The sequence below is a fragment of the Parambassis ranga genome, chromosome 22 (assembly GCF_900634625.1).
Source record: "Parambassis ranga chromosome 22, fParRan2.1, whole genome shotgun sequence".
NCBI lineage: Eukaryota > Metazoa > Chordata > Actinopteri > Ambassidae > Parambassis > Parambassis ranga.
Window position 1 is genome coordinate 9,662,147 of NC_041042.1, and position 27,597 is coordinate 9,689,743.

Consider the following 27,597-nt stretch of genomic DNA (forward strand, 5'->3'; position numbering starts at 1 on the left):
GAACAGCTGATTGGACAGAAGCACCCTCCAAATAACAGTCCTATCTATTCTGAATAAAAATGTCAGCTGGTAAAGTCACTAAAGCTTCAGCCTAGTTCACACAATGTTAACAACAGTCTGGAATACAACATGCACTTAACACAGATCTCAGGCTACAATAAAAAAGAAAAAAGGTTGGAAATGGCATTGAATAGCTTTTGGTTGAGTAGTGCAGTAGTGATGACAGGCTAACTGGTAAGGATGAGAGCAATGATAGTTATTTTCGAGCCATAAAAGGTAGAGCCAGTATCCTATTATTGTCGTGCTGGCTTTAAGCACTCTCACGCACACTGAGAGTAGGAGACAGTATGTGTAGGAAGATAATTTTGAGATCATTTGCACAGGAGCTCGTAGCCTTGCTAACACAGTCCTATGTGTATGTGTGTGTTAGAGAGAGGAGGAGGAGGAGGGGGTTTGTAAGGACTGGGAGGCTTGTGTGGGTGTTTGACATTTTGAAAGGAGAGCAGAGGAAATGCAGCCAGTGAGTTCTCTTCTATTGAATTTGTCTCTATTGTGATCAATGCCTATAGAGCCCACCACTGCATACTGCTCCTATTCCTCTGTCCTCACAACAGACTCCATTGAGGGAGACAACTAATGAGCAGAGCATGAGAACAATTCGAAGAGTGATTCTCCTTTCACAGCATTTAACCACCAGGAGACGTCCCATTGTTTAGTCATTTCGCAGAAAAATCTTCAGCTGGGCATAAAAAGCCATGAAAACCAACTGTAAGGTACTTCTGAAGCAACACAGGAAGTCTCTTTGAAGCACCTCAAAAAATGCTGGCAAGTAGGGAAAGATACATGCTGACATATTTATGTCACATCACACAGTATTTGCTGTGTATACAGCTGAGGGGGAAACATTCATGTCAGTCTCCTAAACAGAACTCTGATGTGAAGGCATTGGTGATACAATCAACAACAATACAAAGTCAAACTGCCTCCAAAGCCACAGGCTCTGCTCAATATCAGCTCTCCTATCCACATATTAGTTAATAAAACTATACAAATATTTAATGTTGTCCAAGTAATAAAGGGTTATGCACAGCAGCTCTGCTATAAATACCACAGCTTCTGTAAATGAACTGCAGCCAACATATGTCTGTGGTACCTTATGTACACTTGAACCAGCCAATCAACATTCCCTACACTTGTTCACAGATGCCTGCAGTAAAGCATTGTATAAGTAGTGGTGTCAACTTAGCTTTTCTGCTGAACAAAGCCATTTATACACTTAGCCATCCTGGCAGTCAAAGCATTGCCTTACATCAGAGTCTACTGGGAGATCCCACTGAGAGATAGGCTGGGCCTAAGAGCTTCAAGCACGAAAATAAGGCCAGGTACCGTGAAGAGTGATGTAACAGAAGACACACACAGCACACCCACACACCCTCATGCACACGGTTAAATGAGGGTTCAATGTCAGCCAGATTGTGCTAGGTGTTACATGGTGTTATAAAGGGAAACTAATTGCTCTCCTGTTGTGTGTATGGAGGAGATAAACATTTCACTGTTGGAAAAGTGTGGTGGAAACAATGATGATAGCCAACATTTTCACTGACATCAAACTAGCATAATCAAACTCACTAAAAGTGTAGAACAAAAAAACAAAAACAAAAGAAAATGACATGATGTGTGTGTTTCGTGCAGCACAGTTTCTGTTGTAAAGAGCTATTTAAATAGAACATAAGTCCGTGTGATGTCTGAAGAAAAGGTGAAAATACCTAACTAATGTTCCGTCTTGCGCAACTCAAGCGAAAACACACAAAACAACAACTTAATTTTATAAAATAAAATAATCAACACCCTAAATTTTATTTGAGCCAAAACTCGTTTGCTTCAGACTTTGGCTGTGTGGTTAATTGAGAAAGGCTATGGAAAGACATCACGACTCAGTTCAGCAGTTTGACTAGAGAGATGTGACATCTGTCCGAGTGAAGGATGACAATGAGAAAGAAGCCACGGTCATAGATTGAACAATGTCAAAACAGAGTAAAAAGAAGCACTGCTGCTACTTCATGTCTTAGAGAGAAAATAGAGAGTGTGAATAATAAGTATATTCACATCAATTTATGTTTGAATAATTACTCCTGAACAAGTTTGTTTTTTTCTCCATTGTGCTCCAGTAAATCATCTTCACAGTGGCAGCTCTATTCCTGTGCATTCCTCTGTTCCTGTCCCCTGCAGCTCTATCATCCACAGACTATCATGTCTGCGTTTCTCATGTGCATATCACTTTAGGTCTGGGGACAAGTAAACAGTGGAGGAAGACTGACAGAAGATACAGAGAGAGAGAGAGAGAAAAAAGATGACTGTTCCTTTGCCCCAGGTTCTTCAGAGACTGTAAAGAAACTCTTAACAGCACATCTGATTAAAATGAGATAATGGTTTATAGAATGGTTTATTGTAATAAAGGCTTTAAGTTTTATGGAGTATGGATAAACCTGTGCCAATGTTACGCAATACTGTTCAGGATGTTAGGGGGTACAAAAACCTTGTTTTAGCAAGGAAATCAAAGATACTTTCATAGTGATGGGATGCAAGTAGCACGTGAGACTGAAACTTTTTAATAGCCTGTTGTGGAAGTAAACAACTAGTTTAACATAGAAAGATACTGGAATTCCTCCTGCACATCCTTATGCTTTCTGCAGGCTTGCTGCCTACACAGCCTCTCATGGTCTGACATCTACTTTTGTCAGATATAAGTGGACAGTTTAAGGTCCATGAGCTAGTGCTCCACACATGTACAAGTTAAGATGTCACATTTTTTAAAATCATAATAGAGTTTTTCACCAATTACTTCTTTTTCAGCCCATAGCAAAGAAGTCAAACATGAATGTGACCTACCAATTTGCTACACTGAATAAAGAGATGAGGGAGAAAGTAAGTCACAGTAGCATTTTAAGGATCAGAATAAATTCTGATTGACCGTCAGTCAAAACCAGGTATTTTATTCTTTTCTACAACAAGACAGACTGTCAAGTACAATGGCAAACACACACACACACACACACAGCATATTGTCTTTAAAAACCTACTAAATGGGCCTTGACTTCACATCTTTGAGTCACTGGTGTATTCTGGCTTCATATTCATAATTTCTAGGGTTGGCAGTCAAAATCAATACACCTCTGTTAACTGCACAGTCTATGATAATTAATTTAAGTGGTGCCAGCTTTGTAAGTTTTAGTGACAGTGCAGTTGTCAGCATTTACACAATACAAATGCCAAGATGGGAATCTGACCATGACACAGGCGGTGTACAAGAATCGGCTCATAATCAACAGAGCCCTGACTTATTCATGGTACAGTCTCAAATCTGCCTGCAGCAGAAGCAAATTCAACACTACAAGCAGACCTACAAGGTGTTATAATCAAACAAGCATGTTTGCTGTGTCTTATCGCTACAGGGTAAGAGAGCTGTATCTAATGTGATTAAGCTGGCTCTCATCTTAGAGAATGGCTAAAACAGGGCTCTCTCTGGGAATGGGCTGTTTATTTCGTATCTGAATCTTATGCCAAAGGCACTGGCAAAACGAGGCCCAACCAAAGATTTCAATAGGAATGTCTCATTGGGGAACAAAAACAAACACAAAGTAATCAAAACAGTGTGCAAAACAGCAGCGACTCTAGAGACTAGAGTGTTATGCAAGTATGGTGATAAGAGTATTTGCTTAGAATAAAATGTGATTGGAAAAGGTGAGAAAAGATTGTGCAATTCTTGTTTGTTATGACATTTTGCACTTTGCCACAATACGAGTCAGAGTGCACAACCCTTGATTCAGGGGAGTCACCACAAAGCATAAGTGAAAAAACAAAGAAAAAGGTGGGTGGCATTCATACTTCATTAATCAAAGATTGCAAGCACAGGGTCTTTGTGAGAGCATAATGCCATGTGAAGTGAATCATATTTCTTTAATGCCATTTTCAACCCACGCATGTTTAGACACTGAAAGACTCCTGGCTTTACTTGCATGCCTGGGCCTACACCCACCCAGAGAACATACAGTTGATTCAAGAAGTATTCAGACCCCTTAACTTATCACACACCCAATTACAAATACAAAAATGGAATACTAAATTGACGGATTTCGCACTTCCCACCAGTCTACTTTTAGCAAACTATGACACAGATACTAGAGAATTTAATGTAAAATCGATGCATTTCAGACCACTGCGGTCAAGCACCCAGTCATGAAATTCCTAAATATCACTGCATCCTCTACAATGTATCCATCCTTCCTCTGGCAGCCAAAGCTCTAAGCCTTCCAAAATCTATTTCCCCTGCTGGCCTTGAGTGTGGCTGGTAGCTCTGGGGGTGGGGGGTGGAGGGGAACACAGCTAGGCCTTTATTGACATTCACCAGCTACTCTGAACCATATTAGGCAGAAAGAAGGAAACAGGCAGCTCTGACCATCTTTCATTCTGATTAATGCTTCAGAGAGTTTTTTTGGATTTGGCATATGGTAGCTGAACTGATGCCAGCCTGTCTAGTCCTGACATATTGGGCGGGCAGGCAGACATGCATAGACATCAAATGCAGCACACTCAGAAGAGAATCAACTCTTATCTTGATTTCAAGACAAGATAAACAACAAGCTGTGCTGCTTTCCCTGACCCCACACTTTTATCTAAATCTTAATAGGTATACAAGGTATTTCTGTTTAATCCAGCGTTAAGTACAAAGACACTGAGAATAGGTATGACGTGCATGGCATTATGACTCATATGCTACCTGTGGAAACATGTCGTATGTAATTTTGCTTGACACGGGCTATGTTTCATGTCACCTACTCAAACCAGGTTCAAAGCATTGTGCAGAAAGCAGCTCACAATGACTGTGAAGGTCTAGCTATAAGCTTTCTGTTCTACAGTGCAGGGGAAATGAGAGATGTTGCTGTATCATGTTGTGTAGACATTAGGTCCTCTGCTGTGTGAGTCAACAGATCAATAAGATTTGTGTTGAACTTGATCCTTGTAGCACTCTCACTTGAAAACATCATTATCTATTTATGAAGCTGCCGGAGAATTACAAAACTTGTTGGACTACTGGTGGCTGGAACACTAAGGGATTTAGTGTGCTTCATGCACTCATTTAAATATGCCAATTATAATTTAGTACTTCATCTTCAGCTATCAAGAAATGCTGATTATTCTGTTTGAATGGCCGTGCTGATATTATGTCCAGCATGATATTTCACTAGATATATCGTCAAATGCCAATTAAGGGGACATCGGCCAACTCTAATAAGCAACTGAGCATATAGGAAACAAAGCCTGAAGTAGAAGAAAAGAGACATTAGATTATGACCTTTGGTATTATGAGTCCATGTCTGCACAGTTACATAAGGACATATTGGATGAAAATGATGTTTTAAATAAAAACGAACGAGAACTATGTCACTCAGGAGATAAAAAAAAAAAGTTGCTGGGAATGAGTCATGTACGCATAGGAGCAGAGAAAGTCTAGAGAAATGAGAATCTCACGACAAATACTTTTACATGATTTTTCAAATAAAAGCATAAACATTGTATTGCATGCGTTTTTATAATGTCAGGACACACACACACAAAATGCAAATGGTGTAAGGAGTTAACAGCTAGAAAGAGACAGGCACAAGTGTTTTCTCCTGGAACACATTGTAGGCCTGATTGTTGTTGGGACTTGGGATGGGCTGGATGATCAAGTTAAGAGCTAACAGATGTGCCACTAATGTCTTATATATCAAGCTGCCACGCCATTGCTAGACCCAAACAGCACTGCAAGTATCTGGACAAAGCGACTACAGAGAAAAGGAGTTTTTAAGAGCTAAAGAATTTGAAGGGAGGTGTGAGTAAAGCTGAGAACATGCAGCAGGCACAAAAAATACTTTTTTACAACTTTTTACTGGCTGAAAGGGTGGTGACCTTTTAGTCTAAGTAGCTTGATTCTAAGAGTTCTCCTCTTGCTATTACAGACCAGGTGCTTTCAAGCAGAAGATAATAGGTCCTATTATGGCAGTCTGTTGCAGGCCTGGGACTAAATGTGGAACTTTCAGAAATAGACTTTAGAGACTATTTAACGATTTAAGTGAGTTATCTATTGACAACATTAATCTAAACCTGTTCTTTGGAACTGATATTTAAGGTAAACAACATGTTGCATCAGTACCTTCTCTTGTTAATGTCACTGGGTAAGGATTATTCACCACCTGTGCATGTACAAATTCAGCTACAAACCATGAAAAGCAACAATCATTTGTCTGTGAACAAGAGATTCTAGTACAAAACAGCCAGCGGCTTTGAAATGCACAACACAAAAGCCGGTGGGGGAGCAATGTGGTATTTGGGTCAACATTGTTCATACTTTAAACCTTTAATTTGTTTGAAAAAATGCATGCCAACATAATATGGTACTTTTAACAATGCTGTTTCAGGCTGCTGCTCTCCGTACTGTACCTTCCCCCTAAATGCTTTTAAGTCCCTTAATGAGATTAATTAAGCCAGTCCAGAGTTTGTTTAATGAGGCCCTAGTGGCCTAAAGCATGGAAAAGGACCATGGCAGGGAAAAAAAGAAGCTTCACGTTCCAAAACTTTAAAAGAGGGTTTAATAATAGAGATTAGAAAGTTAAACTTTGGAGTTAAGTGGTGATAATCTATTTAGCTACAGGGCAGCTTGAGTCCAAGTAACTGAGCTGATACTTTCAAGTCTAAAGTACTCTGGATTGTTTCCCTTCCTCCCCTGCATGAGGCCTGATGAAGCTGACTGCAATCTGACACAATCAACAACTTCTATCTTCTGCTTCACGTGGTGCAACTCATATAGCTCTAATATGAATATGAATATTTTGAGCCAGCCCCTGTTTGAACATCACTGGTCGATACTACGGGCCAGTCATAAAAGCCTATTTGTAACTACTATGTCGTATTGTTGATGATTGTAAGGTTTGTGTTTAATCCTTAGTCTCTCATGGGCTATTGTGGCCTTGAAAAACACTAAGGTTTTAAAGTTTTCAAACTTTAACTCACTTTACACTGTCTTGTCTTTGACAGCTGTGTATGCAGCAGTTCTATATGTGATTGTAAGTAAGCAGATACAGCTTAGAACCTTTTATTACCTATGTTGCCAGTGGTGTCCTTGTATCTGCTAGTATTTGAGTGTCATGAACAGGTTAAACCCACATCACAAACTCTGGTGTTTTTCAGACTCATGGCGAGCTGTTGTGAGTGCTGTGCTGATGGTAATTCAGTTACCTCGCATGAGGTTGCTCCTAATGCACCAACAGTTTACCTTTCACGCCATAAATTAGATTGAGAAGTTATCAAAATGCAATTTAAGATAGAGTAATACATCAAATAGGGTAGCCTGGAGAAGCTGTAGCAAAATAAACACTAGCACCAACTAGGGCTGGGTGATTAATTAAAAAAATCGATTTCAATTTCGATTTTAGCCTCCTACGATTATGAAAACAACATAATCGACATAAAACGATTATTGTGCCAAATGCCTTGCTCACGTGTTGCTCTCATTCTCTCCTGTGATGTAAACGTAGCAGCACACAGCACGCACTAGTTTTACAGTTGCACAAGATGTTCATAAAGCAGAATAAATTTCACCGCTACACAGACACAGTGTGTCTTCAGAATTCTTTTATTCCTGAAGACCACATGGGGCAGTCTCATCGATTAACTATAGTAAAACTTTCATGAGGGACCCTATTCACGTATTACAGGCATTGTTGTAAGTGCTTTCTGTAATGAGAGAAAAGGCTGCGAGGTCCCCTGTGTCTGAAAAACATAACCTCGGCATTCTGTGGGCCTCTATAGTAAGTTGCTGACTCGGGGGTTCTCAGATAGGAGGGGGCAGTGCTTCTTTAGGGCAGCTCAGGTATAAAAGGAAAGGGTTAAACCAGGTAGGAAGGCAGTTCAGGAGCAACAGCAACAACTCATCCACAGCCAACATGAGCAACACCGACATGAACATGAGGGGCAAGGTACGAACTCTATTTTTAATAAGCTGAAATGACTGCTTATTAAAAAACAACACTTTAACCATTCACTCTTTTTTCAGATTATCTTCTACGAGGACAGGAACTTCATGGGTCGTTCCTATGAGTGCATGGGTGACTGCTCCGACATGTCCTCCTACCTGAGCAGGTGCCACTCCTTCAGGGTGGAGAGCGGCTGCTTCATGGTCTACGACCGCACCAACTACATGGGAAACCAGTGGTTCATGAGGAGGGGCGAGTACGCCGACTACATGAGCATGATGGGCTGGAGGGACTGCATCAGGTCCTGGCGTATGATCCCCATGGTAAGAGTAATTAGTATTTATAACACACAAGGTGCTTATAGTGGAAAACTCTTCTGACTCTGAAACTGTTATGTTTCACATTACAGTACAGAGGATCCTACAGGATGAGGATCTATGAGAGGGAGAACTTCGGTGGTCAGATGTACGAGATGATGGACGACTGCGACAACATCATGGATCGCTACCGCATGAATGACTGCATGTCCTGCAACGTGATGGACGGCCACTGGCTGATGTACGAGCAGCCCCACTACAGAGGCAGGATGATGTACCTGAGGCCTGGAGAGTACAGGAACTTCATGAACATGGGATACAGTGGCATGAGGTGGATGAGCATGAGGCGCATCATGGACTCCTTCTATTAAATGTTTACTATTCAAAACCCCTAAATAAAATAACTATGCACTACTTTGGCTTTTGTAAAGCATATTAATTTTCACCTTACAAACATAACTCGCTGTAATATAAAAAAGAATATGGCATGGATGCTGGTTTTAGGGACACACAAAGCACTTTAGCATGACGAAGGCCTGATGTAAGTGAAGGCTGTGTGTGATTTAAAGCAGGAGAACCTTGTCTGTATTACCACAGACAATGCCTCAAATGTAAGACTGGCGGATGAACTCAATGGCTGGACGTGGGCTCTAGTGCTTCAGGCACAGGCTCCACTTATCGTCACCTCTGCGCTCATCTCTAAAGCCAGACCATGTAAACAGACTGGTGTTTCTTGCTCAAAACATTTAAGAGGTTTTATGAGGAAGATTGCAGGGAGTCGGAGGGTTTCTCCTACATTTAGTATTTTGAAAAGTTTTCTAAAGGAGAAAGGTTATTGCGTGCTGTTTTAATTAATCCAGCTTTTGTTACAAAGTGTGTTACTCCTTTTGGCCTCAAAAACAATAATATTTAAACATTTAAATTGAAAATTAATATACTAATCATACTCTATGATTGTTTAAATTGCTCTAGAGTTCATTGTGGCATTGAGTACTCCACCACATAGTTTTTGATATTTATTTTCATGTATTATTTGCATATATGTGCGTTTAGCTGTAATGTAAACATTAGTCGTTTCAAGTTCAATAAAAGCCAATTTTCAATTCCATGAATAATCATTTTTTAATATACGTGATTTCCATTTGAATCATAATAATCGTGATTATGATTTTTGCCATAATCAAGCAGCCCTAGCAGCAAGTTCACTTCAGCCTAAATGCAGAGTACCCTTAAAATGCAGTGGAAGCCTGATCCCAATTCCATCGGCTGCACAGACAAACTCTAGACACATCAAGCAGCTAATTTACCGCTGTTTAAGAGGCTGTAAAGGTCCATTCTATAGCTGCCCTCGATTACTACTATACAAAGCTTTGCCCAGAGAAAAGTACAGGTTATATGACAGGCAACCTTGAATACAAAGAGAAAAGTACAGCAACATTTCTCTGCCTTTAGGGTATTAAATGAAATGTTGTCTTACCTATCTGCCTCTCCAAGTCAGCTGCTTCATCAGGGGTAGCTCTGGGCAGCACCCCAGGGTCACTGAAGCTGGTTCTAAGGAGTGTCCCCAATACAAATAGAAACAGCACACCTCCTATGACTGGGATGACTGGGGTCAGCTGCAGCGCTAGAAATGGACAACTGGTAGGAACAAGAAAGAGATGATAAGAAGAAAGCAACAGAAATCAGCAGCAAATAAAAAAATAAACATATCTCTCTGTGGACATTTAGCCAACATGCAATTAGAATATTACTGGAAAAACATCAGGTAAGGGCCTGCAGGACAGATGTCATTTTCAATTTTAACATTATTACACAGCAGAAAATCTGTGTAAATGCTGGAAGCCAGTTGAGACAAGTACTGAAGTTCGGGATAGGATAACACTCAAGATCAGCTGCTTAGTGACCAGTAAGTGGATAAGAGCACTTAACAGACAAACTCACATATAAGGGTCGGTCCCCCGTGTTGTAATCTATTCTAATGAAACAATTTCGCATAATCCTATTTAATGTCTAACAGTGCAGGTGGTTATTGCAGTAATCACATTTGGTCCCACAGGGGTGGGGCACAGGTGGCCACATCCCATTTAATTTGTTAGTCTGTGGTATATTGCATTGAGTTTGGGGTCAGCAACGAATACCTGCTGAGACAAGGACAGCTAAATGAACATGTAGTGGTAACTATATGCAGTTAAGGATTTTTTCTTTAAAGTTTTTTTAAGGTGTTTGTGGTAGATGTAATAAATGGACATCACCATCACACCACTGCAGCAGTATTCAGATGGTGACACCTTGGGAGGGCAGTTACTTCCGCTGATCCATGCCAGCACCAGTTAATGTGATAAGCCAAGCCAAGCTATATTTAGTTTCACCTCTTTTGGGTCCACCAATGAGTTGGAGAGAAGCAAGAGCATCTATTTAGCATTTATTTATTTTATCTGTGCCAGCTGGTGTTTAAGCATCATCTGTCATCTCAGACATCTACTGTCTGAGATGTCTGAGATGAGCTACCCATATTTATGGGGACGGTCAACACCAGAGCAAAAACAACTTTTAGGTGCTTTCAAGATACACCAGGAATATACATATGGCATTTTCCAGGGTAATGGCTGAGCTGTGACTTTTGTGACTGGAAACAGGCCAGTCCTGCTGCTCTCTACATCTGGAGTGAGAATGAACCCAGCAAAATAACACTGGGTTGTCTGGGACATCAGCAGGGGGGGGGGCTACAAGAAGGACAACAACGGGCAGCAAAACATATCTCTAGTAAAAATTTGTCTAGGGTTAGCAAGGACAATGCACTAGGACACTGAACATCAACAGTAACACAGCCTGTTAGGACTTTCATTTTACCCTCAGTGTTTTGTAAGTGGCAGAGTGGAGAGTTACCATCCAGCACATAATGTATTTTTTTTCTATACTACAACAAAAAAATGCCTGTGATTTTGCATAGTTGCTCTTTACCACTGAAATATTCCTTGGATAAATTGCATTCTTTTCCATTAGCAAATAAGGAACAGAACACATGGTGGTTTGCATCACCTGCCACAAAGGAAACAAATAAAAGAATGGCAGCAGATTTTTGACAATTTTGGCCAAAAATTTTTGAACTAACTACTATAGGCATGTGGAGAAAGGCCTTATTCTTTGTTTTCGTGCCTGGGCGCATCATAAACGTAACATTTCCACAGTATCCACATTTACAGCCTGTAGAATCTCAACAACTTGAACACATTTTGAGGACATTGGAATTTTAACTGGCCAAATGATAAGGATATTATTTTCCTCAACACACTATAAGAAACATCTCAAGAGAAGCAGACACTAAAAAGACAAGGTCTATAGTAAAGCTAATGAAAAGCTAGTTTGTTTCATCTAACAAAACTTTTTGTCTTTTTTAAATTATTTAAAGTACAAAAAGTATTTATTTATCATTTAAAATAATCAATAAAACAATGGTACAAACAGGGTCTTAGCCATTAAAAATGACATTTAAAAAAAACATTTTGCCTGCAAAAAGCTACACATCTTAACTCTTCCCAACAATGACTAGATTGCTACAGTTTGCAGCTTGCCACTGCCTTTTTACATCTGCCCTAGGAAACCAGACAATTCCAAGTCTGATGTCATTTCCAAACATCTTTTCATCTACAATTGGCCTCTGTTCAGTATGATTGGTCACACATCACATTAATGAATCCACTAATGAGAGGTGCTAATTGGAAATCACTACAGTTGTAAAAAGCTTGGCAGACCTTTGGATCTGAGGGTGCAACATCTGTAACAATGAACCCAAAGCCAAATTTGAGAGTTTTGAAATAATCAATGACAAAGTCAAGCCTCCTCCGGAAGTGTCAAATCATCATTTTGAAATTAAAAATGAGCACTCTGTGCTCTGCCTTTCCGCAGAAACATAGATAGAAACATTATTATATTTCAAAACTTGCCATCTGGCTGAGAGATCTGCACAAACCGCTGCCTCTGTCCCCAGAAGCTGTGTCTTAATGTGTCAGACTGAAGGAACATAATGAAAATGCAGTCATGTGTGATATAAAGTGACAGGTCGGTAGAATCGGACAGAGATTAAACACCAAAGCCATTAGAGTGAAGAGATGATAGAAGTAACATTAAGCCTGCCTTTTCTATGGACATGGACCAACAGAGATGGCTGAACATGCTACAGGTACATCTTTCTTGGTTTAGATTCCTATCAAAAAACAATGTCCCCCAAAATCAATCAATCCCTTTCAGCAACTGAACATACACAATAAAACAATTTTAACAAACTCCCTTCTTACAGAAATGCAAAAAGCAGATATCCACAAGGAACTGGACATTTCTGAAGTTATGTCTTGATTTGTCTTTGTTACCAAATCTTATATTTAACTGGGACTTTAGGGGCTTTGTTGCCATGGAAACGAACAGTATCCAATGTCAGACATGGTACATTTCGAAAGGGAATGTGGTTACCCTGGAAACAGCCACATGAGTGAGCTGAAGCCTCCAAGGAAGAAGAAAAAAAAGAATCAGACATTCGACAAGATAGAAACAGCACGATGAAACAGATTACAACACTATTAAATGCCTAAATAGCACATTTGGATGATAAAGACTGAATAGTGTTGGGTATAGTATGATTTTAGTGACAATGACTTAAGTTACCACACAAGAGGTTTTAGTTAAGGATCTAGGTGGACCAGATCTGTCCTGGTCTTGGTGTTGACAAAACAAGAATATGTACACATTTCATATGTAAAGATCCTAGTCTTACCTTCCAGTCATGTATCTGACACTTGCAACAAACACCGTAACCAATGACATCACTTATCCTGTCAGCCTAAAGCTATACAATAGGTTAGCTTTGTTTCACAAAGTTCAAAAATCTCTACTACCCTTCTACAGTACTTTACATAACTTTTTACAGAAAGAACAGTCAATAATAAAATAAACTTATCATACAAGAATAATAACAAAATAACTTGCTGATCTAACACAGCAATTGAGTACAAATAAAAAGGTCCCCATTTACAAGAGTGGTCAGCTTGACTATCAAAAGTCAGTCTGACTGCATAGAACCATGACAGCTAATCCCTAAGGTAAACATTATGATATACAATTGCTCTTACAAATGCCATTAGTCCATGTCACTGCTGGGCAAACAATAATGCAACGACAACAATCAGGAGGTGGTTACAAAAAACGTTCAAGGTAATAATAAGAAACATGATACGATCTGTTAATAAAAGCAAAACCTTAAACGTATTATTTAGGCATTTTTCCATTTCATTAAAATAGATTGTGAGATAAGATGTGAATCTTGCTGCATTAAATTACAGTGAACCTTTCTGTTACATGCTTTCCAGCTAATCAAAGCAACCACACAAAAAGACTGTGACTTGAACTTGGTAGTGCCGTCACCCTGTTCAATTCTGGTCTCATAGCAATACGTGACTTTCAGCAATTGTCTTCTATGCAATTATGGGATATTCTTATTATTTCAATACAATACCACAGTAATCATTCTACCTCAATAGGGTCTCCTGAGGTTCCCCAACTCATTTGCCTCTCAAAGGGTGCACTAATCTCAACAATAATCCAAACCAGATTACCGTTATCACATTTCCCTATAAATCCTCTTATGCCAACCAGTTTTTCAAAACTCAGCTGGGAGTTAAGCTTCTGGGACTTTCATCTCAGCTTGATGTAGCCATGTGACACTCGCTTTACTCAGCACCGTTCACTGGCTGTCCTTTCAGCGTCACCTGAGATAAACCGCACCCTCATTTTCTTTCTTCTTCACTCAATATCCTATGATCTTAAACAAATGTCTTTCAAACACAGTCTATCCACCATAAACAGCAATATAGGCCTGCTCCTTTCTTCAGTGTGCTTGCTTAAGTAGAAAAATAGTTTACCCAGACATATCGTCAACACTACCAAATATGTGTTCAAAATGTGTTTAATGTTGTGTTAAAAATGCATTTGCAGCACTTGGCCTTTCAGTCTAAAGTCTCATTACTCATCTCGACTACATAGATCAAGGCTTTGTCAGCTTTGTCTTTTACTACGTTTTGATTACTTTTGATGGCAGGCAAGGGCAGAACATGAGTCTCCTCTTAGCTTTAGGCCAAGTCATTTGTCAATGAAACAAGTGAACATGACAAGCTTTTGCAATTGGTTACATTTTTGCAGAGACTGCTCTATGGAATCATGATTTCCTGGCATATTTGAGACAGATGTCAATAGTGCACAGCACAGCATTGGTCATTCATACTTTCGAGAACCCTTCAAATCTGCAAGCATAACCCTTCAACGTGTGCCATGCACTCAATTACCCCCGGCACAGGGGATGGATGTGCTAGCTCAGAAATGCTGTGTGACAAACAGAGGCTGCAGGGTTGATTAAAGGCTTGAAGCTAGTCAGGGGGAGGGATAACACAGCAAAAAGCAACCAGCCAGACATGATTCTTGGATTTGATGCATCAAACATTGACTTCTTGAACAACCTACGGTAAACACATCTCTCTGATATGTACAGTACACTAGTATGACATGTTTAACGTACTACTAGTTTACCTACCTAAAAAATAACTAGCAACACCAGAGCTATATACTCTTTTTGCTGATGTGTATAACCCATTTCTAAAACTAGAATGCCACAAGTTATTTGACAACTTGTCTAGAGAAGAATGCTTTTCTTTCCTAGGAAACCATGTCTAGCCTGGGTGTGACTGTTCAGATTGTGTGGACAACTACTGTTTCACAATAGTTTGCCTTATGACATTCCAAAAGCTAACTCATGCTCATTTAGGACCAGCATGCTGCCTACATTTACAATGTTCAACAAGAACATTGTGAAAATAAGAAAAAAAAGGATTGGGGGGGTGGGGGGTACCCCAGATGCCCCCACAGGCAGACAGTCATGTACTGCTAGCTGGCAAGTTGATTCAAACTTTAACATACCAAAAAGAATTGGCCAAAACAACAAATGTGTGGTACAAAGGTGTGCGTAGCAGGTAGGTAAAGTGAGTGTGAGTGTTCCCTGAACTTTTAATGTTGCAGACAAGATTGTCTGTACAATAGAGCACTAATTTAAATGAAACCAATCACTTAACTTTAAAGCACACCTGGGTGACAGAGTGCACAATATACATGGAGGAGAGAGACATAAATAGCTCAACACAGCTTCTGTTCACTTGGAAATTAGACGTGACTAAACACGCAGAAACAAAGCCTGAATATTTTATAGTATTGAATTGTATATTGGGAAATAATTGCCTATATCTGAGCATTTCAATGCGTCAGTATGTGCAATGACCAGTGTAAGTTTACCAGAGAATTATACTACAACAGAACAGTGGAAATTTTAGATGACATTAACAGTCTGCACAAAATAAGGCATCTACCCAGATCATCAGGGTAACAATTACACCACACAAAACTGTTTCTGTTGTACAGAAAACTGTGCGCTCCCAGCGACAGTGTGAAGTTGACTCAAGTGTATGGCAGCATATTACAAATCCAGCACTGTTATGCCAACTTTGTTGTTTTACTGGCTGAAATTACTGGCTAATATTCTGTTGATAGATTTATCAATTCAACAACTACTAAGGGTCTAATATGGCTCAGAAGTTAGAGCAGCGTGTGCAGTAACCACTGCATCAATAGCTTGATTCTTTGTTCAGCTATCAATGGGTATGTCACGAAAACCCCAAATTGCTTCCAGTGGTTAGGCCAGGACCTGTGTCATCGCTATTAGTGTATCTGAGTTGATTTTTAAGCACATTAATGCAGACATTTAATTTCACTTCAGTAAAGGTGATACACTACTCAATGTCAACACACAAGTAACATTTGCTTGCCAAGCCTAATCCAATGCAATGCACTACATACAATAATGAGTGTTACAACTATGCTTTTGTCCTGCTCAGATATAACTAACGCAAAAGTGTGTTGTTTTCACCCAGCTCAAAACTGTGCCCCAGAATACCTCTTCCAACATCTGCCTGAGTGAACTTTTATGAGACATAAGGGAAAGGCAACATGTGCAACAACAGAACACATGGGCGTCTGGAGGGAGCCAGCAACAGAATAATAAACAGAACAAAGTCTGCCGGTCACTAACAGGGTTTATTGTGCATGGCTGAGCACCCCTCAGTCAAAGACAATGAAAACAAGCAAAAGGAAATATGGAGATGTATCAAGACCTCTGGTAAATGTACTGTGCATCTCTCCATCCCTAAACATTCGCCATCTGTTGACTCTTTCTGGACCCAACAAATCAGAACAATTTGAACAGATACAGCAGGCGTCATCACACCATGGCCTAATTTAAAAAGGCTATCCAACATACAGAGGAGGTCCATGCAGAATGAAGGAGGAGCTCCTATCCACTATGCTGACAACTGTGAGTGAGGTTAGGAAAACACAACTAATCGAAACACATTACAGTTAATGACAACAGAACCCAATGTGCAGGTCTGCTGACTACCGCCCTGTCCGATAAATGTCTCCTTTCAGCTGATGGGATAAGGGTGGGGGAGACAGAAAGAGAGAGAGAGGGGAAAGTCAGGAGGACTCGGCCAGCCTGGGGGTGGGGACAGTTGAACAGGGTGACCAGTGCTTAGCTGAAAAGCGGCTTTGTGGTTGCATGGTGTTCCTGAAAAATGTCCCCTGTAGTCACAACAAACAGAGGACAGCACACAGAGCTCAGTTCCATTGACTGGTCACAGTGTAGGAAATAAAGCTGTCCGAGGGGGGAGAGGTATCATCAGGAAGCATCTGGCATCCTCTATGTGGGTGCATGAGGAACATCCAAGTTCAGATGGACACTCCAGTAGGTCAACTTCCCATTTTAGTTTTTTTTTTCAATTGTTTCATAGATAGGGATTTCAGTCTGAAGTGCCCCCTCTCCAGCAGTTTGCCCTGTGGTCACAGGTTATGTCTGTATCTCTGCTGAGGTGACAATGTATTGAAAGAGTAGATGTTCCAGAGGTCACTGCTGATAGACATGTGGGATTGCATCCGAAGGACTTTACACAGAGAGCAATATGAAAAAAGTGCACAGACAATGGTATGAGATAACACAAATAAAACCAAAGTGATGAGAAATCCATCTAAATTAGTGCCATGTGATACATTTATTTTTTGAACTTACTATTAAATACTGTTCTAGCTACATGAACAGTGACTAGTTTTTGTTATGTCCGACCCTTATTTTTCAATTAATTGTTGCAAAAAATGTCTATGAATCTGTGCTCAAGCCCTTTTATAATCTTACAGGGTAGATATTTTACTTTAAATGCCTGTTAGTTTAACCAAGTGGAATGATGAAATCTAGTACTACAGGTCATGAGTGCCAATACTACTTTATGTTTTATTGAGTTTGTAGTTGTTGGTGGTATTGTGCTGAGCAGTGAGCACTGCTCTACAAGTCGACCTGAATATTGGAAACATCATTCAATATAATGGAGTTCAACACAAACACTAACTACAAACAGAATATAAAGCTTCTGACTTTTTACACCGTATCAGACCGTACATTGGTACCCAATAAAATGACTGTACATCAGTAAGCATGGACTATCTTTACAGCACAGCTGCTAAGCAGCACGCATCCACCACTGCACATGTTTTGCCTATTAAGCATTCTTTGGCTGAGCAGCACTTTACGCTGATAAAGACCATCCAATCGAACAACAAATCTCTGGTAAAGCAGAATTCTTATCTACTTATAGATGGGGCTTCTGAGACGATAGATGACACTGTGGCTAATAAGCAGAGAAACGGTGTGCTGGCAGCACTCGGGTCAGTGTCTACATGCTGCATCATGCACATCTGTCACAATGAGCCATTTTAGGACATGGGATGAGGTGAAGATGAAGGGCTGGATGAGGTAGTGTGGAGAGGAACATGCCATGTGTTGATTACAGGTTGTTCTACCAGAGGGAGAAAGACTGAGGGGTCCTTTGAGGATACAGGGACTGTGATTAAGGGTGTGCAAGTGCCACACTCAGGGACAGACATACACTTCATTAATAGACAAAAATAGTATTATGTATCAGTACACAAGCAGATGGTTAGGATGCACAAACACAGTTCAGTTAAAAATATATTTAACTCTAGTCCTTTTGCTTGAGGATACTCCTACTGCAGGACTGGCATGTCACTACACGGTACTAATACTGAACACCGCCTACACCTTTTTAGGGTGAGTACATCTGCGAGGGCATGTGTAACCCATAAACAAATTAAGACAGGAAACCCACAACTTTCTAAACAAACCATAACTCTTGTTAGTATGTGGCAGACGATCACTGAGAGTCCAGATAGATTTTTATGCTTGTACTTAATCTCCCTCAGGAAATCATGGGAAATACACCCACTCCAGACTGATCCAGATGATGTAACTGACCTGTATATAAATTCCTCTCCCTGAAATTAAATCCTAATGCAGAATGTAAGTTTGCAAAAGTACACAGCAGCTAGAAGACTGAACACACTTGTAATAATACTTACTCAAAGGTGAAGAAAAGTCCACACGTCACTAGAATGAGGACAAGGGTGAGGTAGAAAACCCCTGTCTGTTTGGCCATCATAATCCTCCCACCACAGTAAAATTTATTCCGACCTGGAAAGATCTCCCACTTCCTCTTCTTTGAAGTCTTTTTCTTGTAAGGTGTCTCCATTGGTGTGGAGCTGCGAGTGCTTATTTGGCTGTACTCGCACTCTCTCATGGACTCAGACACCCCGAGATGCATCAAATGCTGATTAAAATCCCCAGAGCTGAACAAATCCTCTGTGGAGAAAAGAAGTTCACTTTAGCAGAGTGGCTAAGATCAAAACTTTTTTAGACAAAACCCTTTGGGGGGCGGGTTAGGTGTAAGAAAAGTTTGTGAATGGTGTAACACACTTCCTGTTATTAAACATATCTAAGCTAACTCTCACATCTTTTACATAAGTTATCAACAGCGACTTGAGCTGTGTAAAACCTCAGCTAAACTAACGTTAATACGGCAAATACCTGCACCGGCAGCTCATACATACCATAGCATAATGTTAATAGCGCCTTTGTTAGCTAGCAACCTGGCTAGCACAAGATAGCTAAATCTAAAGCCTTGCTGAGGCTAACATGGCTAGCAAGTTAATGATATCACTGATAAGTTAGCACGTCTGCCAACTTGTGCAACTAAAGACTAGCTCTCTGAGCACTTACTTCACCCCCATAACAACAAGCACGCACTTGACTATTTTACTTTTCACTCCCCCTCTAAAAAAGAAGCTACGAACGAGGTTTGCGTGCACTCTTTGACTGCGAAGTCAGGCTCATAACGTTCCGCGCACCAGGGCTTCACATCCCGGCTGTGTGCCTCTGGTCTACCCGCTGAAGCGGGTTGATGAAGCGCTGCCTTACCGAAGGAAAGTAACGCTGGTCGTCGTGTTGGGGTGTTGTCACGCAGCTACTCCTTTCGTTATCCAGGTTTGTTACGAGCCGAGGACAAAGCGGAGAACACCATTTTTAGAAGTTTGAGGGAAAACAAATAAGCTTAAAATCAGCTCGCCGCAGAAAAAGAACTTGGTGTGAAAAGGGAAGGGAAATCCAGAGAGGAGACCACACGGCGGGGTGCTCTCAGGCGAGCTCCAGCATCCTGACTGGCCCACGTTCAGAAAGACACTACGCGTATTTGCGCACAACACGAACCGAGGAGGACCTCAGAGCCATATGGCCAACGATCATCAGCGAATAATCACCACTCCGCCTCGTATTTTGGGAAAAAAGTTGCAGTTTTCCTCCAATAAGCGTGCAGGCAGGCCACTCGACAACCCTCCTGTTCACATTGTCCCTCTCTTCACACTCACAGTGCTGCCACCCTCGCAAACAACAAACATCAACATGGGAGCAAAAGCAGAGCCTCTCAGCCTGCTCCTCCCCCTCCAACCGAGATTGAAGTCACTGTTGACTGAGGAGCTCCAAGAGGAGGACGAGCTGTTAAAGGGGTTCCCAAAGCGGGGTCCTGGGACTTCTAGACGTCCATTTGGGGGGGGAAATCCCAGAAAGCAGGGGCGCATACAGGGAGGGCCGGGGTGGGCATATTATAATAATATTATCTCAGTGAATGCACTGCTCTGAGTTAAGAAAGCTTTGTACTTATAATCATTTTATTTGATTCTTCTTTCATCATATCTACGTTATGCATTTACATCCTGTGGACATCAGACAATGGTTTTGTGGTGTCCAAATGCTGTACTGCAAAAAAAAAAAAAAAAAATCACATGTATCTCAGTCATAATTTGCCCTTCTCATAATAATTTTAATATTGTTTACAGGGCGTCTGAAAGAGGGTAAATTCATAGGTTTTATGTGTCATGTATCAGTATGCCATGTCTGGTCCCCTTTTTATAATGGAACCCCCAAACTCAACCAGACACTACAGGTATATGTGTGCCCCCCAGGGCCTGGATTGGTATGATGCCCTTTTAATGACCTGCAAAAATAAAAAAATAAAGACAAAAGAAATCTTCTGAAGGAAAAGTTTTAAGGAAAGGCAGCGGTGTGCTCATGCACCCACTCCCATGCCAAGTACAGTTCACTGATCATGCAAGTTCCTGTTGAGCTCTTTCAGTGCAGGATGATTGCATCATCAGCCTACAGTTCCTCTGTCATCTGTCCTCTTCTTAACACCTACACACACATACACACACACACACACCTCCTCATCAAGCTCTGAAGTCACTCAGGCGGTTTAGCTCATTCACTCCCACAGCCACGCAATTATCCACTTTCTCTGAAAAGAAGTCTGGCAGCTTTTCATGTAATCTGAGAGGACTTAATCAAACACCATGCACAGAGGGGAAACATGTATGCACACTCTACTTTGATGTTGTGCCTATGTTTTTGATCTGTGATAGGTTGATTTGGATTTCAGGTATCACTTATCAGATTGGAAAACACAAAATCACAGTACTTCATACAATAAAGCATGTGGTCATATGCTGTACTGTAAGATGCTTGTGCGGTGAGTCAGCTGAGAGCTGGCATGTGAAGGGACCAAGTGGCACATGCTACACTTAATCTGCTGGAAAGCTGTGGACGTTTTTAATGATTGCTAATGATCTGTAAGCCTTCCAGACTAATTCCTTAACAGCGGGGCTTGTTAGGCAGCATGACATGTGGCTGAAGCAGTGTTTGTGTAGGGAAATGAGGGGACATGATAGGCCCTTTGAGTCTATATCCAAGAACAACATGGGCTTGAATCACATCCTGCCAAGGCCTCATCCAGGCAGCATTGTTCTGTTTAGAGACCTGTACTGGAAGAAGAAAAAAAAACACAGTGAGATCAAACCCTAATCAAGACACTAATAAACTCACAATCATTGGATGTGGCCTAATATGGTGATGGTGGTCACACCACTTCTACCATATATAGTACATATGTTGCAATACATCACTGACAAGATCAGTTGTTTTTCACATCACTTCAGCCCATGCTCATTCATCTACCTACGTTAGCAGTGAGAGGCAGCAGGGCAGGATACCCAGGCCAGAGCAGTAACCAATGACAAGCCCAGCATCTTCCCAGCCACCACATCCATCCTGTCAGAGCCTGATGACTCAGCTTTTCGGAGGCACTGGAGTGTGAGAGGTTTTCTCCCGTGGTTGGCTGCCTACGTGAAAAGCATCCTCCATCACCAAAAAAGTAAAACACTTTCCCTCCAAACTCTAAACTGAAAACACTCAGAGGCACGTAGGCTCTGTTTATAAAAGCTGCACACCTATAACAATAATACAGCTAATACATGACCAAAAAGCGTAATAAGTCATTTCTTTTTCCACTGAAACAGGCTTTAGTGAGAAATCAATCTGTGTTAACCACCTCTCAGGCATACTGTAATTCATTTTTAAGGTGTCAGTAAGATTTTAATTAGGTGAAGATGAATGAGTCAATTACTTTCCAGCTAAGACACTCAGCGAACAATGATACTTTGAAGCCTAACCGGTGATGAGGCTGTTTGTATTATCAACCTCAGGAATCCTATTATTAAAGGCAGCCTAAAATAGGACTTGATGTTGTGCCCACATTGCCCATAGCAGAGGAAGGGAGGGAGAAAGACATCAGGTTCCAAGTAACAAGGAAGTAACAGTTCTGTGAAAAAGAACAAACAAATGCAGGCCTCTGATGTATAGACATATAGATGCATAAACACACAGTGAGCCTAGAAAAGTCAGTTGTTGTTGTCTGATAAAATTATTTTGACTGAAATCAATAAAAAACAGCCCAGGTAAGCAGTTGATGTTTGTTTTATTGGCCTAAGATTGTCTGGACATAATGCAACGTCTCCAGTGCTTAACGATGTTCGTTGTACATTTATTTGTGACATGTGCAGCACAGAGTATAAATGTGTTTACTGAATAAAAGAGACATGGAGTCATACGAAAGAAAATTTTACAATGAGCTTTCAGGACATTTTGAAAGTTCTTTTCACAAGTGTTGTTTTTAGAGCATCATTAATCGATTCAAAAAAATATGCCCATTGACATGAATGGAGGACAGCAACGAACATAAATATGTTCAGTTTTCTCCTCTAGTGATCCTCTCACCCTGGCACTTCCACGTTTGATTACCAAAGCGATTGTTTTCTCAGCTATAATACAATGCATACAGCATTTTTTTTACATTGAAACATCAGGTACATCTGCCATGTTCAAATATTTGACCCCATTAACAAAATATGTATAATAACAATACCAAATTTTACCAACAATAAAAGCATTTGTTATAATAGTCAGAAAGTCCCATCTCCTGCTATGCTTGATAGAGACTGAAAGAATCATGTGCATCCATTGTACAACGGTTTATATACACAGTGATGAAAAAATACAGACATAACACAAGTGCTTAGGAAAACACAAAGCTCATCTATGAAAGTCATTGAGGCTATGATTGATAAATTAGACACTTCCTCTGATAGAATGCTCTTCTCTGATGTTGATTAGCTGGTGCAATGCTGCCTCCTCATGGCCTAAAGCACACACTGCAGGTGTCTTTGAATTTTTACATCCTCTTGTTTTCAAAAGGGACAACTTGCTCTAGTCCTATTGCACAATGTATCTTCCAGCGATGGAGACATATACATTTCAGTTTAAAAAGTCAGTGTGTTTTTTTTTTCTTCACCCCACAACTGTTGGCAAAAAAGTTCAAACTACTGTACAGTGTCACATTTTAAATAAATACTCTCCATTAACAAAATGTTGATGAGTATATTAGCATTTATAAAAACTGAAAAACATCTCATCGACTTAAAAGGAACCACATGATTCAGCACCAAAATCTGGTGGCAGCTTTGGCTGAAAAAAGTAAACCAACCAAAAACAAAATGCCAAACAAAAACGTAGCAATCCAACACCAGCAGGTATTAAATATTTTTGTATTAAAATGAGCTTTCAAATCCCAAACCCACTTTTTTAACAGGGCCCAGAAGCTATACATATATATATATATATATATAGAGAGAGTGAAACAATTTGTTTATGTGGATATTTCTTTTAAAAAACACAAACATTTTCTGTCATTTTGATAAATAAAAATAGAAAACCACAGAAATATCTTGTTAGCCTTAGTGTCTGCTGTGCGAGTCCTGAATCTCCTCTTGTCATAACTTCCCTAAGTGAAACAGGACTTGGCAAATAATGGCAATCACTCCCATGTCAAGCACCGAGGAAATGGAGATATCTAATAGCCTACTTTCATACAGTACAAACTCTGTCTTGTTCTCCTCCACTTTGGCCATAGCCAGCAGGCCCTTTGCTGCTCTGCACATCATGTTTATGCTAGGTGGGTCCATAGGAGGGTGCCCCATGTGCAGCAAGCTGTGCGGGTTCTGCTGGTATTGCGCCATACTAACACCGTCCTCCAAGAAGCCTACCATATTACCCACGCTGCCTTTCTGCATGGCTATGGCACGTGCCGCTGTAGGGTCTCCCTGTGCCAGGTGGGAGAGGACAGCCACGGCCATTTCCCTGTACACCTGGGTCTTCCTCTGACCCACGTAGCGCACCAAGACTGTAAAGAGTTTTTCTTGTCGGCTGAAAGGTGGCGTAGCTAGCAGAAGGTCCACGTTGCCATCCTGGATGCTCAGCTTGCAGAGGCACTCGAGGACCAGTCTCTGGGGGGTGAGCTGGGAATAGGGCGGTGCTGATGGGAATGGGTCCTGGGCCTCAGCTGAGGGGCAAACCATCCAGTGGAGAAGGCCATCCAGAATAGGCAGGCAGATAGTGTCTGAATAGTTGGAGAGATCCAGCTGGCCAGCGATGTTGGCAAGAGTAACCATGGCATTCTCCCTGAGCAGACTCAAACATTCCCACCACCACTCCTCTTTACTGCTCGACAGTCCTCGCTCTTGCTGCTCGTCTCTCTGGTAACTAGGGGCTGACCTGTTCCTCTCTGGGTGTAGGTGGTGCAGCAGGAGGAGCCTGCCTAGGAGAAGAACCAAAGCGGGGTGGCGGGACATATCCAAGTCATTTCCAGGGATAAAGGACAGACTCCGGACAATGTTGGAGACACAGAGGCATCGCTTGGACAGTGAGTCCTGCCAGGCAGAAGTAGTGCAGAGTGGAGCCTCGTCCAGGCAGCGGGGCTCATCCTCTAGCAAGGTGATGTGGTCCTGCTCCCCATCCGGATGCACCCTGAAGGGATAAGTTGGCAGAGATCGTGCAGGGTGGGCGTAAGAGAGGGCATCAACCCTGGCACACAAAACATCATCGATAGTAGCAGTGATATGTTTCAAGGGTTCTTTCTTCTCATTGTCCATTTTGTTTTCCTGTTTATTCTTGCTTCTTATATGTCCTTCTGACCTGGCAGGTGGTTCAGTCCGGGGTTCAAAGTGTGTTTGAATGTGTGCGGTGGAGTCGCCTCCACCTGCCTGCCAGTGCAGCAGCCCACTGGTAAACTCAGTGATGTAACCCAAATGCTGTGTCATATCTTCAACCAGGTCTTCTCTTTGGACAATTTTAATGGGGAGCTTATCATACTTGCTGGCTTGCTTAGGTTTAGGTTCTAAGTCAGCAACAGGCTGGTCCACGGACTCCTTTTTAGTCTCTGCTCCTTTTTCACTCACCTGTTCTTTCCTCTCTTTCATACCCTCTTCCACATTTTTGACCTCCTTTTTTATGCTCATGTCCTCCGCTTCCATCTCACCATTCATATCAGCTACATCTGCAGTAACATGTGGAGCTTTCTTCACGACACCTCCTGCTCGCTGCACCTCTGCTGCAGAGGAGGCCTCAGCTTTAGGTTGCACAATAGAGCCTGTTTCCTGGTCAGAGGTAGGTCCTTCCTTCTGGATACAAGCAGGACCTGAAAGGCTTTTCTGAGCCACAGTCCCCACCTCGAACTCCTCCAGTATGCCAAAGATCTCGATCAGACAACGCCGGAAGTACTCCACAATGAGTTCAAGGAAGCCAGGCAACTGGTCAGACAAGACAAAACATGATTACTGTTAACAGCTGAAGCAGAGAGAAGTTCTACCGAGAAATCCCAGTCCCAATCTAACTTCGTTGTTTCAGATAATCATAATATCCCAAATCCTTTTGGACTATGATCAACTTTAGCTCCAGCTTTAAAGAGACACTAGACATTATGCTTTCACAGCATGTTCTAACAAGCTAAATGAATCTATTCTGTCTGGTTAAGTCATCAAATTGGTTTTACCTGGGAGAGGTTAAACGAGGCCACAGTGCTGTCATCATACAGCAGGATGTTGATGGTATCTAAAGCCCATGTGCTCTCTGCCAGCAGGCCGGACTTCAGAGACATCATCACGCGCCAGGCCTCAGGCGTTCCTGGGATTAAAACAGTGGGATATTTGGAACCAGGAAAAAAAATGGTGATTAGACTTTGTCCAAATCATAAAAGGGAACACTGAACAGAGAAGATAATTGTGAATCCTTTAATAAAATTTACCTCATGTTGTGCTTCCTAAAAAATAGCTTCAAATTGTGTTATTTCAAGCCATAAAAACTGTATTGGGACTCACCACTGTCCTTGGAGGTGAGCTTGCGGCGAGGTTTGAGAATTGGCATGGTGGCCTCCATTGACCCTGGTGGATAGTTGAGATCCCTCCTTAGGTTAGGAGGAAACTGACCCATAGGTCCGCTAACCTGTGATCCCATCATGGCCATCCCAGGTTTAGGCATCTTCATGGGTGACATGAACGGTGCTTTGCTGGGTGACATTCGAGAGTCCATGGAGCGCTGGAAGGCTCCTGGACTTGGTGCCCTGGGAAGATGGTTGGCCATGGACATGGAGTTGGGATAAGATGACGGCTGTCGTGAAGACAAAGGAGGCATGCCACCAGATGATGACATGTAGGGAGACTGACGGTGCCACTGCTCCTGCCCAGGCCGACCATCCATGTCATCTCTCCCAATCGGGCCATAAGGTGGCATTTGTGATGGCTGCCTGTTGGAGTAGTGATACCCGAGATCTGTTCTGGAAGGCCACATGTTGGGCCCATCGGCAGAGTGATTAGGAGTAGGACCCCCACCCATCATACTGTGCTGGCTTTGTCCTGAAGGGGCCATTCGGTCACGGGGGTAGGGGTAGGGGAACTGTCCCTGGATTGGTCTGTGTTCAGGGCCTGAGTACCCACCACCATAGTGGTTGTACATGTCAGGCTGCTGGTTGGTGTACTGCATGCCATATATATCACTCTCATGTCTCTTGGGCGGGGGGCCATACATGCCATCCATTGGTCGTTTGTAGCCCTAATGAAGCAAATGTGTAGATTATTAGTGACAAATTTGTCTAATTTTATCCTCAAAGCAGACATATTCACACTCATCATTTCATTGCTTTTAGTAATATTCAGTTTCAATAGTATGGAATTTATTTACCACCTTTCATCTGCTGTAGACTACTATAAATAAACCTAGTATATGTAAATACCTGGCAATAAGCAGATGGAGTAGGCCATTTATTCTTAAGATAAACCTCTAAAACCTTTGAGTTCTGGATTGAATTTGAGACTCACATCAACAGATGTTGTCAGTCATGTGGTAATAATAATTATAATAATATAATATATATCTCATTATACTTTAGTGTAATGAAACAAAAAGAAAACAGATTCTTATCTCACAGTCCTGATTAACAGTACTGAGCACACACAGATGGGCTGTGCCTCACCTGTTGCTGTGGGTACATTCCAGATGGATGCATCCCATATGGCATGCTGGGATACTGCTGGCCGTAGTTGTCGTGCCTAAAATAAAG

The 27,597-nt window shown here is 41.4% G+C and overlaps 3 protein-coding genes across 15 annotated transcripts in view; 1 reads left to right on the forward strand and 2 right to left on the reverse strand.

Annotated features, from left to right (window-relative positions):
• The window catches only part of LOC114427044 (probable palmitoyltransferase ZDHHC14), a 33,991-nt gene extending 13,710 nt beyond the window's left edge, over positions 1-20,281 (reverse strand). For 3 of the 8 annotated variants that reach the window (XM_028394755.1, XM_028394760.1, XM_028394761.1), the window contains exons 1-3: positions 19,740-20,280; positions 18,845-19,124; positions 9,807-9,967 (exon numbers count right to left, since the gene is read on the reverse strand). In XM_028394755.1, the coding sequence (XP_028250556.1) occupies positions 9,807-9,967; positions 18,845-19,086 (403 nt within the window). In that variant the 5' untranslated portion in view covers positions 19,087-19,124; positions 19,740-20,280. Of the gene's footprint in view, positions 1-9,806; positions 9,968-18,844; positions 19,125-19,372; positions 19,566-19,739 lie in introns of those variants that run through there. The other 5 variants (XM_028394758.1, XM_028394757.1, XM_028394762.1 and 2 more) reach the window with 3 other exon arrangements.
• On the forward strand, positions 60-8,700 carry LOC114427046 (gamma-crystallin M3-like). 2 transcript variants are annotated; one of them, XM_028394763.1, is made up of 3 exons: positions 60-74; positions 8,093-8,335; positions 8,422-8,700. In XM_028394763.1, the coding sequence occupies exons 1-3, from the start codon at positions 60-62 to the stop codon at positions 8,698-8,700; spliced, it is 537 nt and encodes a 178-aa protein (XP_028250564.1). The 2 variants fall into 2 exon arrangements, with proteins under 2 accessions (XP_028250564.1, XP_028250565.1); XM_028394764.1 differs by lacking the exon at positions 60-74 and adding an exon at positions 7,974-8,015.
• Positions 20,282-22,607: 2,326 nt separating the features above from the next.
• LOC114427211 (AT-rich interactive domain-containing protein 1B-like) overlaps positions 22,608-27,597 on the reverse strand; it is a 166,503-nt gene continuing 161,513 nt past the window's right edge. For 4 of the 5 annotated variants that reach the window (XM_028395105.1, XM_028395103.1, XM_028395102.1 and 1 more), the window contains 4 exons: positions 27,511-27,586; positions 26,360-27,089; positions 26,035-26,165; positions 22,608-25,792 (listed from right to left, as the gene is read on the reverse strand). In XM_028395105.1, the coding sequence (XP_028250906.1) occupies positions 23,978-25,792; positions 26,035-26,165; positions 26,360-27,089; positions 27,511-27,586 (2,752 nt within the window). In that variant the 3' untranslated portion in view covers positions 22,608-23,977. The remainder of the gene's footprint in view (positions 25,793-26,034; positions 26,166-26,359; positions 27,090-27,510; positions 27,587-27,597) is intronic. The other variant, XM_028395104.1, reaches the window with a different exon arrangement.